This window comes from Euprymna scolopes, chromosome 44, assembly GCF_053919585.1.
Source record: "Euprymna scolopes isolate OS-2025 chromosome 44, ASM5391958v1, whole genome shotgun sequence".
NCBI classification, from domain to species: domain Eukaryota; kingdom Metazoa; phylum Mollusca; class Cephalopoda; order Sepiida; family Sepiolidae; genus Euprymna; species Euprymna scolopes.
The window spans coordinates 44,724,855-44,742,054 of record NC_136525.1 but is presented as its reverse complement, the minus strand read 5'-3'; the positions used below and the strand labels follow the sequence as shown (position 1 = coordinate 44,742,054).

Below are 17,200 nucleotides of genomic sequence, written 5' to 3'. Positions count from 1 at the left end.
TTAGTGGATTCTCATTGATTTGACACTAATATATAGGGGCGGTGATTCTCGTTCAGGTCCGCCCTAACCCCTTCTCAATGAGAGAAGGCAAAGCCTGGGAGGGTGGAACTAACTCCAAGAACTGCACATGACCAGTTAGCATCACACCGCAATCAACAGGGAAACGGCATTGACTCGAATACTGATGAAGTATAATTTTGCTTTTCCGTCATTTCGAACAGAGAATATACAATACTAAAACGACATCGCATAATGACGAAAAGCTTATGAATTGGAAATCATATACCAATAAATAATAATAATTGCATAAATTAGCATTATGAAAACAGCGTTTTTTTTTTTTTCATTTCTTTTCCGAGAAAAATGTCTATTGACATATATATATATACACACACACACAATTAACCTCCATACATACGAGTATTATATATATTACACATTATACAAATATTTATTTAAAACTATATATATATATATATATATATATATATATATATATATATATATATAGTTTTGGTGCACTTATCCGCGCTATTTTTTTTAATCGTATTTCCAAGTTTAATTAAAGTTATGTTTTTTTTTATTCAAATGCAAGGTTAAAGTACAGAATAGGTACAAAACACCCTCCCCATGTTAAGAATGGCTTTTTAAATAACGTTATTTCAGCACGGATCAATAAGTGCACTAGTTTTTTTTAATAAATATTTGTATTTTCAGCTCTCACATTTGTGAACGAGCACTTTATTTGATTTCTTTTCAGCGCTTCCTGACACGCTATATATATATATATATATATATCAAAATATTTCAAATGTATTCTTTGTCTTACATAGAATAATAAAAAAAATTTTGATTTGAAATTCAAACATTTCACGTCATAAATTTTTAAATTCATTGAATGTGACTAACATTTGATCTATTTGCTCTATCTTGTATATCGAGCAATTGTTATTTAGGTGGGATAATACTTATAGAATATTACTGGCAGTAATGTCTTGTAAATCTTATAATCACAGGTTTCCATACCAGCTGATTGTTAGATAATTTTATTCTGAAGTAATATATATTTATATATATATATATATATATATATATAATGGCTATATAGTTTAGCTCCCTAGATGATAGATATATATTTATATATATATATATATATATATATATATATATATATATATATATATATATATATATCTATCAGAAAAACAAATTACACTTTACGATAATAATAAATAACACATAAAAATAAAGTCACATGCTCTATTTCACTCAATACTCAGTTATCTTGAACTTTTCAGCTTTAAAGATGGCTACCATTTATTATAATTCTATAACAATTTGGTTTAATTAATAATTTACTGACCAAACAAGCCGTAATGATTAGGTAATATTAATATAATTGATCATTAAATTATAATTTAAACCAAATTGTTATCAAACTAGAACTAATCTGGTTAAAGTGATTCAGTCTTCAAGTTGAAAAGTTCAATATGATGTGATTTTTTTTAATATCACCCTAAAACGTTTTCTTTTTTTTAATTATTTGTAAGCTAAAGATACGTATTCAGAATTTGTGATGTATGAAGAAGCGTGCTATTTTTAAAATAGAATTCAAGTTAAATTCAATTTTTACAGTATTTTTGTTTTATTAACGTGTTAGGTGAAAGTCCAGAATAGTTAAAGCCCTTTACTCTCCCTACGTTAAGATTCGGTTTCTAAATAGCGTTATATTATTTTCATCTCGATCTGCAGTGCATAAGCACCGAAAATTTCGTTTAAAATAAACAAACGATAAATTCTTATTTGACTAATTAAAACAACTCCATTTTGAAATACATAATGATCATTAGGAAAATGACATTAAAAAGCAATTATGATCATTCTGCGACACCATACAATAATAAGGTAATTGTTAGTGGGCGGAGTCTGGGTAAAAATTAAAACAAAAATAAGATGAATTTTTTGTAAAGTTCAAAATAAATATCAATTCTCCTTTTTTGCAAATACATAACATAACATATCTTTTATATTTACGGCAAAAGGGGGTTCAATGAAATAAAGACAGCAAGGTTAATTAATCCATAAATAAGATAATTGTTAATATTAACTGGTACTCAGAGAGAGATACTCAGCCGTGCTGAAATAATAACGTTATTATTTAAAAAGCCATTCTTAACATGGGGAGGGTGTTTTGTACCTATTCTGTACTTTTAACCTTACAATTGAATAAAAAAAAAAAAACGGTAAATTTTTAGATTAGGTTCACCTCCACAATGTTCTTCTAAATTACGAATTTAAAAGGTTTTCCACTATGGTGAATACAGATATAGCTTTGATATTTTGCAGAAATAAGGAGTTATCGAGATATAAAAAGTTGTATTATGCATTGTATTCTTTGGCGGCCATCTTTTTTACGCGCACGCGCCATAAACAAACCTACACGCGTAAAAAAGATGGCCACCAAAGAATACAATGCATGATACAACTTTTTATATATCTCGATAACTCCTTATTTCTGCAAAATATCAATGCGATTTCCGTATTCAGCGTAGTCGAAAACCTATGAAAGTCGTAATTTAAAAGAAAATTGTGGAGGTGGACTTAATCTAAAAAAAAAAAAAAAATACCAAAAACTTTAATTAAACTTGGAAATACGATTTAAAAGATAGCGCGGATCACCACTCTCTGCATTAGCACCAAATCTTTAAATTTATATTTAAAAACTGAATGAAACTGATATTTTCACTTTCAATGATTTTTTTTTTTTATATATATATAATCGTAAAATTTCCATATATTAAAAAAAATTAATTTAAAATAATAATTTTATTTAAACTATATTATTACAATAATAATAATAATTAATAAACAAATAATAATAACTGGAATAAACCGAATAGTTGATTATAGTCATTGTGTGACCCCATACAATAATAAGGTAATCGTTAGTGGGCGGAGCCTGGGATTAAATTAAGAAAAACAGGTTTCATTTTTCTAAATCACTTAAAAATAAATATATATAGAAATAGGTCTCGTAAATATTAAAGATAATAAATCGTTTATATTCGAGGTTGAATATAAATCGTTTTTTTTTTAAACTGAAAATAAGAGAGAAAAATGGTTTCCGTGTTGATAGTGAAAGCAAACGTAGATACAGGTTTCGTTTTCTGACATGAAAACATCTAATTTTACGTAATAAATTTAATAAAAGACGTAACTTAATTGTTAAAAAATAAATTAATCGTGGAGACACGAAGCAAAGAGGAATTGGAAACATTTCTTTCAAAGAAATGAAACTTTTTTTTTTTTTTGTCTGATTTTTCATCAATTTTTGACAATTCGTCTCAAACTACATAAATCGATTCTTGGGAGTATCGGAATTGGCTAAAAAAATGTCAACGAAAGAAAACGAATTGCAAGCTAACTGGGCAACAAATGGACATTCTCATGGTCTTAAATCGTAGCTCAGATATTCTTCTTAGAAAAACAAACTTTCTTGCGACGTGACAATAATAAAAAAAGCAAGCAAAATAGTAAATATTAACAACTTACTTTCGTGGACAGCTGATTTTAGAGCCATTTTGGATTTTTTTTTCTGCAGTAAATTTTGACGCACTGAAGGATTCTGGGAAAAAAAAGAAGAAAAATAAAATTAAATAATTTTTTATCATTATTATTTTTTAATACCAGACATTTATTTTGATATATAATCTTAACAGAGACAGAAAATAATTACTAACTTAAATTATTAAATTATTATATAATAATTATTTTTCCCATTTGCTGTCTGCTTCTCCGAGGTTTAACTGTATCAGTAGTAGTAGTAGTAGTAGTACTAGTTTATGTTATTCAACACCCACACTTGAAGCTCCTTGAATCCAACAACTACTACCGGAAAATAACGACCTTTGCCGATTATAAAAAAATCAGCAGCAAAAAGTTTTATAGTCGAATTTAAATAACTCTGTTTTAAAATATCGACTTTTACTTCTAATAAAAACTACTATCATAAAACTTCGATAAACTAACGAAAAGTGTCGACTTTTACCGAAGATTGAAGTTTTGTCTCATCAAAACGTCACGCCTTCATTTCACTGAATTAGAATAAAACACTACAGCCGGAAAATACCGATTTTTACCGAATATGAAGAATAGTAGCATGACACATCTATCGCCGGAAATAAACGATTTTTAACGAAGTTAACAGTGTACAGAAAACATCACTGAAGTCAAATTTAAATACCACCCCTTAAAATATTAACTTTTACCAGAAATAAGAGTCAGTATAATAAAACCTTTATGAGTCGAATTAGACTAATACCACCGGAAAATACCGACTTTTACCGAAGATCAAAGTCCGTATCAAAACTTCAATCCGATTTAAAATTCAGTTGCCGAAAAATATCCATTTAAACTACAGATAAAACTTTTAGTCTATGATAACGGTTGCACCTTGCATAATTAAAATATTTATGCAAAAACATCTACTATTACCGAAGATGAAAGTCCGTATCCCGATTCGAGACGAATTAAAATATTACTACCGGAAAATTCCGAATTTTACCGAAGAGAGACCTGATGCAGTATTATAATACTTCTACATTATTTAAATACTACACCGAAAAAGTCGACTTTTACCGAAAATTAAATTTTGTATGACGACATTGTGTTAAATTAAAATTAACAAAAAATACTACGGATTTTACCGAAGATTGAAGTCCGTATCCCGACGCCGAAACGAATAACGAAGTTCACCGGAACTCACCGACTTTAACCGAAGACGACATTGATACAATATAATAATGCTTCTACATAGTATATTTAAAATACTAAAACGAAAAACGGCGAATTTTACAAAATAAAATATAAATATAAAATATATATAAAAATGTTGACTTTAATCGATGATGAAATTCCGTATCTCGAGGCTGAGACGGCGTAAATTATAACCACCGGAAATTATCGACTTTTACCGAAAACGGAATTGACTTCTGTTTTAAATATTCTTAATAGACTTTAAATAGACTTTTAGCGAAGTAAAAGTTTAGCATCCTGTGTTGATTTAAAATGTAAAATGAAATACCACTTCCGGAAATTATCGACTTTTACCGAAAACGTAATTAATGTCATCACTTCTGTTTTTTTGAGAAAAAGCATACATTTTTAGCGAAGATAAAAGTTCAGCATCATGTGTTGATTTAAAATGTAAAATAAAATACAACTTCCGAAAAATATCGAAGTTTACCGAAGTCGAGCGTCGGTTATCGTAAAGGTCTGGTAGTTTTTTGTTGATAGCCGGAAAGTACCGATGTTTTCCGAAGTCGGCACCGTAATGCCAACTCTAGTTGTCCGGTCTACTCTCACAGTTCCTCCTGGCGTGCGAAAGTGGTGATGGTGTCAGTAGGCAATAACGACGAAGGGGGAGGAAGCGGCGAGGGCTCCAAGCCGACGACGCCGCTGCTGCTGCTGCCTTCTGTAGTTGTCTAGTCTTAATGGTTACTACTACTGGCTTGTTTGGGGGACTGTTTTTTTGTTTCACCCAGCGCCGACACGCATTTTTTTTTTAAACATACACATATATGTATGGGGGCCTTCACCTCTTTTTTCCCAAACAAAACGGACTTAGTCGGACATGACATAGAAGTATAAATACCGGTTTTAAGATGTCTGGAAAAGCTGAAAAAACAGGTAAGAAAGTCCCCCTCCTTTTCCGAAAAAAAAAAAAAAAACATTTTGAAGGTTGATCATTTTTTTGTAAGGAAGCACTGAAATAATAATAAAAAAACAAAAAAAAAAAAACAGGGGTCAACCTAATTTCTTTTTTAAATTTTGTATACAGTTTTGTTTTGGTTGTTGTATGTATTTAAAATTGACATAAACTTGACAAATGTGTCTCTCTTTTTATGTATATGCATGTATAAATACATGAGATTGGGGAACAGCTTTATATATAAAAAGCTGTTGAGGTATTGATTTATATAAAGGGTTTTGTTGTATGGATGGCTTGAAGGGACATAATGTACTTGCTTGTTTAACTTAATAAAAACATCTTTTTGCCGGATAACTAGGCAATCAATAATAAAAACTGTAATCATTTATATCTTATCTCGGGTTTATCATAGTCCGATGTTTATATTTTAATGTGATATTTGTACAAAGATTGTTTTTTTTTTAAGGCATGTCATGTCACCCATGAGTCGTACATCGGGAAGAAATATTTTTCTAAAGGCCCTGAATTTAATCTTGCGAATATACAAAATAGATACCCTATTTGGTTCTCATGTAACCATTGTCTCCCTGATTTTAGATCCGCTTTTTCTCGCTCACATGCCTCTATTCCGAAATCGTTGCAGTTAGTCGACATCAGTGGACTTTTTGGTGCTAATGCACTTACTGATCCGCGCTATTTTTAAAAATATTATTTCCAAGTTTAATTAAAGTTTTATATGTTTTTTTTTTTTTGGTGCTGGTGTAGTTATTGATCCGCGCTATTTTTATAACTCGTATTTTCAAGTGAAAGTTTTATGATATCTGTTTTTATTAAATCGTAAGGTTAAAGTACAGAATAGATACAAAACGCCCTCTTCTCCCTATGTTAAGAATGGCTTTCTAAATACGTTATTATTTCAGCACGGATCAATAAGTGCACTGCACTAGTACCGTTTTTTTTATTATTCAATTGTAAGATTAAAGTATAGAATAGATACAAAACACCCTCCCCTCCCTCCACATGTTAAGAATGGCCTTTTAAATAATAATGTTATTATTTCAGCACGGATCAATAAGTGCACTAGTACCGGCTCCGGCTTTTATTATTATTATTTTTACCAAAACGTTCATAACAATGTTTATTGTTGTTTAGTATTTAACCTATTTCAAAATATAAATTATTGTACAGCAAAAATAATTAAATTAAAACAAAAATCGTTTTTCTTATTTTTATCATTTAATCAAGTAAAAAATGCACTTACCAGCAAATTAATAAACAAATTAATAAACAAAAATATCGTAAAAATTGAATTTAACTTGACCATACTACTTTCTGAAAAAAAAAAATATCCAAAAAAGTATCAAGTACCAAGCTTCTTTAAATTTACTAATCAAGCAAAAAAAAAAAAAAAACGGGGTATTTAAAAAAAAAAATTTGTACGACCTATCCCAATAACGAAGTATAAACCCCCCCCCCTGTTAAGAACAGCTTTCGGAATAAACACCTCCCCAATGTAAACAACGGCTTTCAGGGTCGGGGGTGTTTATTCCGAAAGCCGTTCTTAACATGGGAGGAGACTACTACGCTGGGGCAGGTCGTAAAAAAAATAATACCAAAAACGTAATTTTTACTTGATTAAATAATTCGAAATATGTTTTTTAATCTAATTATTTTTACTATGGTAATAACCGGCACTCTAGTTTGAAATCTGTTAAACTAAAAAAAAAAAAGAAAAAAGAAACGTTGTCAATGACCGTTTTAGTGCCCCCCCCCAAAAAAAAATCCACTGATCTCGGCCCACTACTACGATTTCGGAATAAGGGCATGTGAGCAAGAAAAAGCGAAAGTACAATCAAGGAGACAACAGCTACATGAGAACCCCCTTTTTTTCTCTTTCTTTTTTTTCAATCTCATATATGTCCAAGTTATATATATATATACACACACAAGAAAATGTCGATTACTGAATGATGAATGAAATATATATATATAGTGTGTGTATGTGGTTTAGACGTTGGAGACGAATATTAGTCAATTATTAAATTGACTTTCTCTGGCGAAGTAAATAGGCCCATAAAATAAATAGGTAAAAAATATATACTTATTTCGTGTCTTATCTCAAATTTATTACCAAGTTTTATTTATTTTTACTTTTTTTTTTTTAATATTTCGTCAAAAAGTGCTTGTTAGAAGAAAAGCACGCCACAGCGCAAGTTTACTACTAATTTTTGCGAAGGATCCACAACCATCATCTGCCAACTATCCCCAACGAATGTTCCCCCCCCCCCTTTTATTTTTAGTGATGAAGGTCTGTGTGAGCGTTTAACAGGAGGATATTTGGTTTGTTTTACAATCCAGAGATACGAAAAAGTTGCCTATATATAAAATGAACATTATTCAGATTAGCACTTATGTCGGCAATTAACAGTAAAGAAAATACCGAGAAGTCTGTATGAAACGAAGATGTCATATTCAAAAAATCACGTAATTTGATCAAATATATATTTTTTTTTTTGTATTCAAGAAAATCAAGTTTTACCACTATGCGAATAATTGCAGTGTTTTCGTCCGCCATGATAAAATCCGGTACCAGAAAAACGGGGAGACAACTCAAATCGAAGTTGAGAGATAAAAAATCAGCCTTATGTTCAATGCAGTTTAGTAGTAACATCGCTAACAATCGTAAATTTTGATTTTCTTAGTTTTGTTCCGGCCGTAGTTTTGAATAAAACTACTTGATCAATTTACGCAATTTTTGGAATATGACATCTTTGTTTTGTAACGAATGCGTACATCATACAGATTTTTCTGTATTTTCTTTAATTTTAATTGTCGCCATAAGTGCCAATTTAAATAAGCACCAAAAAATGGGTAATTCTGCAGTATGCGGACTGCGGCCATTGTTAGGGGGTGATAACTCCAATTTCTTCTTGGTCAAATAATGCGGTAAATAAATAACAAACACGATTTTTTTTTTTTTTTTTCGAACAGAAAAATATTTAAAAAGCAAAACATTTATTGTATAAAAATGTATCAATATATAATTGGAAAAATATTCTGCGTAAGAAAATATAATTTTAATAAAACAATTTTGTAATTAAAGCAACTTTGAGAATCCCCCCCCCCCCGAAACATTTTTTTGAATTGAAGTAAAATTGTCTCCTGTTCTTTGACCAAGAAGCGCCACCTGGCGTCAGTTTAGTGAAGCGATCAGTAAAAAAAGAAATCTTTCTAGACTGAGGAAAACTGTATTTTATTTCAATCCAGAGCGGAATTCCAACACACACACACACACACACATTAAAAAGCAAGCCCTCGTCGGGAGGCCAGGAATAAGAACATTAAAATAAGGAGTCCAGGGAGTTTTGGGGAGGGTTCCAGGAGTCCGGGGGGTTTTGGGGAGGGTTCCAGGAGTCCGGGGGAGAATCTCAGGAGTCGAGGTCAGTTTTTCGTGGGGGGGGGGGGGTCCAAGAGGTCGGAGTTAGAGATTTGGGGCCGAGGGAGGAAGGGGGATCCTAAAATTCGGAATCAGAGATTTGGAGGAAAGGGGGATGATTTTAGGAGTCGGAGTCCGAGGTTTTGTGTTTTTTTTATGAAATCCAAGGAGTCAGAGCTTATACCTACAGAGTCCATAACAATTATAGCAAAACACACATAATTGTAAATAAAAAAAAAAAAATAACTAAAATCGATTCAAACTTCAAATGTGTAAAAAAAATTTCTGGTTAAACTTACCTAATCGACTCCTGGCTATATCCAACCTGGATATTTCCGTGATTAAATGTAAGTATCCGAATCCGGCGACAATGGAAAGCAACACGAACACCACCACCTGCCTGCCTGGCATCCCCCTAAAAAAACGGAGTGGCATCACAACATCGACCACATTATTGGTAGGGGGCTTTTCACTATTTTTGGCTACGAAGTCGGGGACCCGATACTGGGCGGGGTCCGGAAGGGCACGAGCCACGACTAAGGGCAAGTGTTCCCCTTCCTCTGGGTCGACAGGGCCAGACGTGCTTGACGACCAGCTCAGAAGAGAAGGGGTATCTGCTTTGGAATTATAACACCAGGAGATGCTGAGTCTAGATTTTAAAACATCCCCAAAAGATGTAGAATCATTATAGGCAGTTTTGTTATCTGATTGTGTCAACGGTGACTGCATTCATATACGTAGCATAAGCGCACCAAATATAGCCACTACCAGCATGCAAAGTGCCCAAAATGCTACCAAAGGCAAAATAAGTTACTTTTCTACCTAACTGAATAAGTTTTTATTGGTTTTTATTTAATGTTAAATGTTTATTCTGTTCGAAAAACAAATAGTGTTGAGCACTACATGAGAACAAAAAAAAATGGCCGCGATATCTCTTACGTCTTTGAAGGTTTGACAATGACTTAAAAATAAAACAAAATGGTGGCAGAAACCCATCCAATAAATATCACAGTAACATTTATTGGGTGGGCTCCTAATCTGAATATTTTCATACTTTTACTAAGCTCTACTTGTGTACTGAGCACAAGTAAAGTTAAGCGAAAAAAATACACTTGTGTGTTTACACATACATATTTTCACATGTGTGTATACATTGACATATACATACACATACATTCAGACATACACATTTACATACGTATACATCGATATATCTATAAAAGTGAACGTGTCTGTGTACATTTCCCTATGCAATAACTCTGTCAATTTTCAGTCTACAGACTCGATATTTGATATACAGGGTACTGAGATTTGGGAAAATCTTTGATCGGTTTTTGGCCAGAAATTTGGCTGTTGTGGGGTCAAAGTTCAACGATTTGACCTTTGAGAACTCTACCAAACTATACACTTGAAATTTTAGATATAGGCTCCTTGGACATGGATCTAACTTAATAACTTGATTTGAACCCAAAACAATAAATATTAAGGGGTCATAATAGGGCCCAAAGTTTTAAAAAAATTGACCGCTTTTTTTTTTTTTTTTTTCTCAACATACACCTCCAAACCCCCGGGCAACGTCGGGCTGAAATGCTAGTTATATATATATATGTGTGTGTGTACATAAGGCACATATATTCACACACACATACGTACTAACGTTCACTAAGATTTAGCTGTACACATCCCATATATGTATGAATATGTATATGTCAATGTATCAGTACATATATACATACATATGCACATAAAGGGACGGTTAGAATCTTAAAAAGACCTCTTGGTTGAAAAGTCTAAGATAGCGGGTGAATGTCTGACATTCTGGACATTAACCCCAGTAAGGAGTCAATATTGAAAAAAATCGTTAAACATTTTGTACATTCATCTTAGTTTATTTTTAATTTTTAATCAGTTCATATTCGTGTCACGTTGGTACAGTGGTAACGTCACCAGCTTTGAATGCTAGTTTTGGCTTTCGGTTTCGATTCTAGCTGATGGCACCCAAATACTTTTTTTAGCCTAACCTCTCTCTAATCCTAACTTTTACCAATATTTGATTTGTCTTTTATATAAAGGACATGTCTGTATGTTTATGCCGAACTAAAAGTCCCAAATTGCTGTCCGACTGCAAGACCCAGCCCCCTGCGCAAAGAAAATTTTTACATACTCGAGGTCTTTGACATGTACCGCCTTCAACAAATCGTAGATATCCGTCTCTCTGACTAAATCCGAAACTACATCATCTGTTCAAGACGCAACATCACTAGCACTGCAGAATCTTCTCAAAAGGAGACTTTGCTTGTTTGATAACATTCTATGACGTTTTGAGGAAGGAGCCATCCACAAATTGGTAACCCCAGTCGCATCTGCTGGATGGAGGAAGTGCAGAGGTGGCCAACTTAAAACAAGGATTGGAACATTTTAGGATGAGCTGGTGTTAAAGACTGGTTCTCACGATTTTGGTATTCCTTGCTGGAGCCAGAAATGGCTGAAGTAAGTTGTGACTACTGATCGTCGTGAGTGAATCACCTTGACATGGGGACACTGAATTCGTTTGCAGTTAGCTTGACTTGTTCCAGATGATCGCCACTGGAATTCTCATTACTCTGATACTTTGCTATTGAGTTGACATTTCCATCCATCCAACGGGGCCGCAGCCAAGATTAAACTCACTATACGAGTTTGTAGTGTAATTCAAATCTTGTCCGTAGCTGAATAGTTGATGCTTCGCCAGGGCTATCAAGAGTATTATGAGGCCATCACTAGATGAGTTGCCTACCACGGCTTAAGAGAGTCCTATCTACATTAGATTGGAGCTCAGTCGAGCATCTATCATGAAAACAATGGTAGAGTAGAGAAAGACTAGTAGCGTATCTTTTGCGAGAAAGAGGCTGTAGAGAAGAGAAAAGAACAGCTTTCACTAGATTTCAATGTCTTTATATATCGGCCATGTTTCTTTGACTGGTTGAATTGTTTTAACACTCGCTATACCATTTTTAAAAAAACATCTCAATAAGTGAAAACCTAATATTATCTCATTTTCTTCTCTCTCTCTTGATATATATATCTATAATATAAAGCTGAACGTCTGTGTGTGTGTCTGGTCACAAATAGGCTCCTATATGGTTGACTATTTTAAAAAACTGATCACATATAATGATAGAAGATGTATCGAGACACAGGAATGGGTATGTTTGATCAGGCATAATGATGATTCATTAAAATTCTGGCGACTGCGTATGCGCCTGGTCCACAAAGTATGGAAATTAAAAATTTAAAAATTAAAAAAAAACGTTTACAAGTGTTTTTGATATAGATGTACATAATAATACTTTGGTAAGTATGTTTTAACTTAAATAGGGATGGTATAATAAAATTGTGGGGTCTGTGTTCGCGCCTGACCTCCATAGAATGGAAATAGGCACAAACCTTAATAAAGACTTTTCATATCTATCTGCGTAAGTATACTTTGATAATTATGTTTCAGTTTGAAGAAATATGGTATAATAAAATTATGGAGTGTTCGTTCGCACCTGACCTCCATAAAATGGAAATATGTCACAAAGTTTAACAAGGTTTTTTAATATAGATCCACAGAATATTGTGATAAGTGTTTCAGTGTGAACAGGTATGGTATAATAAATTATGGGGTTTATCTATTTTATTTTTACTTTCATCATATTTTGCTTTGGTTTTGATACCCCCCAAATTCAACCCAAATTTACAACCCTTCCTTTTCATAACTTATCAGAGTCCATTTTCTGTAGGCTGTTTTTGAACCCAGTCAACGACGGGTACTTTTGCTAGTATATATAATCATCCATCATCCAGAACAGCCGCAGGCAAGATTGTATTCACTACAGGAGTTTGTAGTGTAATTCAGATCTTGGTACTCATGCACTTATTGATCCGTGCTGAAATAATGTTATTATTTGAAAAGCCATTCTTAACATGGAGAGTGGAAGGTGTTTTGTACCTATTCTGTACTTTAACCTTACAATTGAATAAAAAAAAAACATAAAATTTTAATTAAACTTGGAAATACGATTTAAAAAATAGCGCGGATCAGTAAGTGCATTAGCACCCAAATCTTGTCGTTATTTGAATACTTGATGCTTCACAAGGGCTATCAAGGGTATTTTTTATTGTGACACCATCATTACCACGGTTTAAGAGTCCAATCTACCTTCGAGAGAAAGATAGATTGTGCCAGTTTCTCAACCTGGTATTTTTACCTCGCAGTACATAACGGTGCCTCAACTTCCCAAATGGTAACCCATCTGGTACTGGCCAGGCTGAACGTTGCTTAACTTAAGTGATCTAGCGAGAACCAGTGTGCCAACGTGATTGTGCCGTAAAATGTTGATGTTTAGTGGCATTATTCGTGCGATAGCGGATGAATATAAAGAAAAATTGAATAAAACTCAGCTCCACTGGGTGTTTTCCTTCGGCACCAAAGCCAACAAAGTCTAAACTTTAAGATGTCCCTTGGATTTCGTCGCCAACAAAGAAGTCCAGCGTCACTGCAATCTCCAGGTAATTACTGACCTACTGCGGGCCCGACGCCTTCGATGGTTCGGCCATGCCTCTCGCTGTGATGCAGGGGTCTTTATCCACGAGGCTATCTCCCCACGTCCTCTACCCGCCTGGAAAAAACGTGTCGGTGGCCAGCTAAGAACGTGGCTCGGGACTATCAAAGCCGACGCTGAACTTATTTCGGGCCTGCTCATCTATGGCCTGTCTCGTTGGAGACGTGACTGGCTGTTGCTCACTCGGGATCTTGCCTCCGATCGCCGGGCTTGGGCCGCAGCGATACGAGATGTGCATCTTCATGAAGCCGACTCAACTCCTCCAGGGTGAATGTCGTTTCAAGTACAAGTACAAACTTTAAGATGGCTTGTTTCTTGTTGACTGAGGTATTTTTATGATCCTGTGCAGTTCTAGAAGCTCCATCCTCCCAGGCTTTACTTTCCATCCTTTTAGAAGGGGTTAGCTTGTTGTTAATAGCCTGAGATGTTCCTATCAGGGAATGCTGACAGGGTTGTCCTGGCATTTTTTGCATGCCAGAGTGCTTTTCCTCTAGGGCACTTGCTCTTCGAAATCTATTTTTCGTCCCTTGTGTCATATTATCTCGCCATGGGAGAGAGATGAACACCTCTTGTATAAATCAACTATTCCTTTCCATTGCAAGTGAAGAAAAAAATTACTTAGCCAAAACCGTCTTACTTGAAGAAAAGTCTGTAACCTGTTTCAAGTCAATAAAGTCTAAACTTTTCTCTTCCTGGTATCTGGTACTTCCAGATCAGGCTGTCTGAAGATATTGGCTTCCTGAGACGAAATGCACCTAACATTGATGCTTTTTGTTTTTCTACTTTTGCAAAACTTGATTATATTCTGCAAAACCAATAACAAAAACAACCTACCTTTTTCCCCCCTTTTTCTTTCTTTCCATTTCTCTTTCTATCTCCCCCGCTTCCTGACAGTTTTCCTAACTTAAAATGTACGAAACATTAATACTGTAACCCTTTTTTCTCTCTCCAATTGCAAAACTCATTCATGTTCTGCAGTGCAGGGAACAAAAACGATAAAATCCACTATAAAACAACAAAAACGATAAAATTCACTATAAAACAACCAAACCAAACACTACAAACTAACGATTGAAGATACAAAGAGTTTGAAGAATAAAAACCTTCTACAAAATAACTGGATGCAACATGAATACTATTTCCAACTGGCTTCGGTGTTAAATAACCCGAAAAGGGTTGATATGCCGTAAAGCAAAAACCTAAAACTTTCTGGGATGTAAAAAGGGACAGAACTTTCTTTTTTAGAACTGCACGCCTGTGGAACTCTGTTCCGTCTGCCTGCTTCCCACTTGACCACAACTTGGATGTCTTCAAGTCCAACATTAAAAAATTCCTAATGAACCGCCTCCTTAAGTAAACACTTCATCAAATCTCCACACTAAAGTAATGTACTTGCAATAGCCCTTATCCCTGAGTGGCTTCTGGGCCTTGATAAGTGGTGACCACTGTGTAAAAACTCTATCTTCCAATCATATTATTTGGAATCTTCGGACTACTGTTCTCATATTGAGTGTCATTGTCATGTTCTGGTCAATGTAACCTCCGACCTTTTTCAGGTTTATCTCGTCAAACTCGAGTATTTGGACAAACTTTCAAACGGAACCCTTTATTTATTTCATGGCGGTATCATACTCTTGCTCCGAGTTTGACAGAAACATTCCCGAGTTCGATAAGATACATCTAAAGAAGGTTGGAGGTGACATCGACTGAAATGTTGTGAAAATAACACTCAAGATGAAAGTTGTCGAAGATTCCAACCTTGATAGAATTCAAAATAGACTTTGTAGCCTCATAGGGGATGTCCTTTTCTCTTCCCTGCAACCTCTTTCTCACAGAAGAGATGTTGCGAGTTTGCTTTATCGTTATTTTCATGGCAGGTACTCGGCTGAGCTCCATTCTATGGTCTCCCCCTTGTCAAACTTTCACAAGAAACACTCGTCTAGCAGAAAACACTACCGATAATTCTCCCTACTCTTTATCTGTGCCTAAACCTAAACATAGATTCCATGAGCAAAGCTTCTTTCTTAGAACTGCACGCCTATGGACAAATTTTTTAATTCTTGCTTTTCTTATTTTGCCCTCCCATTCTGGGTCAGAATATATCCATTTTACGATGGATGGTAGAAAGTGGGTTTGGGTTTACGTTCGGCAGCTGCGTAACTCTCACTTCCCTTATTTTGTCCTTTAGTTCTCACATTCCATTTACGATGTTTCTGAGAAAGCATGAACACTCGTTTTCTGGGTTGGAATCGATCCATCTAACACTTAATGTTGGCAAATTTTTAACCTTGAAGTAGTTTTTTCTTAGCACCGTAGTTGAAGTGGGTTCATACCTTGTCTGGAGCGATTTCCATAAAAAGATTTTTTTTTTCTTTTTTAAATAAGAATTATTTACAATGAGTATTCGTCTAAATCTCCGGCATGTCCCGTTAGGTTATGTTGTAACAGAGCACGGACACGCATATAGCAGCAGTAGCAGCAACAGCTAACCTATGCAAATGACAGTCGTGCGTAAGGTGACATCATAGCAAGGAAGAATGAAAGAGGATGATATACACATGGCTCGAGAGCGACAGAATAAGACATGTCCTAAATATGGCCGGTTAAAGACAGAATACCACATGTTTGACACGGCAGAGTTTTGTTAAACACATTGGAGTATGAGAAGACTTTTGAACAAGAGACAAAGCATCATTCTGAAAGTACCTGTAAATAAACGTCTGTTTCAACTGAAAAAAAATGGGTCGAATTCTTTCCTTGTCTTTGTTTCTTTTGCGACTGTCTATATACAAAGTGTTGGTCCAGAGTGTTGACATGTATCGTCGAAGATAAACTACCTTTCTCAGTGCATGCTAGAAGAAGAATTATAATCCAGACTTGATATTTGTCACTTCTGAATTCAGACACAATTAAAAAAAAAAAAAAAAAAAAAAAAAAGAAAAAAAAGTGAGTTGAATTATTTTCTTGTCTTTGTTTCCTTGCAAGTGTCTGTATACAACGTGCTGGTCCCAAGTGTTGACATGTAACAACTATTTTACAATGTAAGCAACCGCAAGATGCGAAGCGATTATCAAATCGGCTGTCAGCAGACAAGTTTTAATGAAAGCATGAAATTCATCAAATCAAAAAAAATTTTAACCGAAAATTACTTTCAATTTAACCTCCCTACTTATCCATGTTAAGAATGGCTTTCTAAATAGAAAGCCATTCTTTAGATGAGGTGGCAGGCCACATTTTGAATTAATCATCTGGCAGTATTTGATAGTATCACACTATATCCGACCTGAACAATCCAACAACTGTAGCCTAGAAATGAGTATCATCAAATGCATTGAACTGGGCACATAGTGAGATTGAGAGATGGAAGAATACCAAAACAACTGCTCTATGGTAAGTTTTCCAAAGGAAAAAGACCACAGCATAGACCTGCAAAAAGATGCACTGAGGAATTAAGCTGATGGAAACTGG

The 17,200-nt window shown here is 34.3% G+C and overlaps 1 protein-coding gene across 8 annotated transcripts in view; it reads right to left on the bottom strand.

The window, feature by feature from the left end:
* LOC145268824 (syntaxin-binding protein 1-like) overlaps positions 1 to 17,200 on the bottom strand; it is a 381,121-nt gene that overhangs the window by 185,233 nt on the left and 178,688 nt on the right. For 4 of the 8 annotated variants that reach the window (XM_080124472.1, XM_080124475.1, XM_080124467.1 and 1 more), the window contains one exon: positions 3,553 to 3,625. In XM_080124472.1, coding sequence (XP_079980598.1) covers positions 3,553 to 3,625 — 73 coding nt within the window. Of the gene's footprint in view, positions 1 to 3,552; positions 3,626 to 3,740; positions 4,157 to 17,200 lie in introns of those variants that run through there. The other 4 variants (XM_080124473.1, XM_080124470.1, XM_080124474.1 and 1 more) reach the window with 4 other exon arrangements.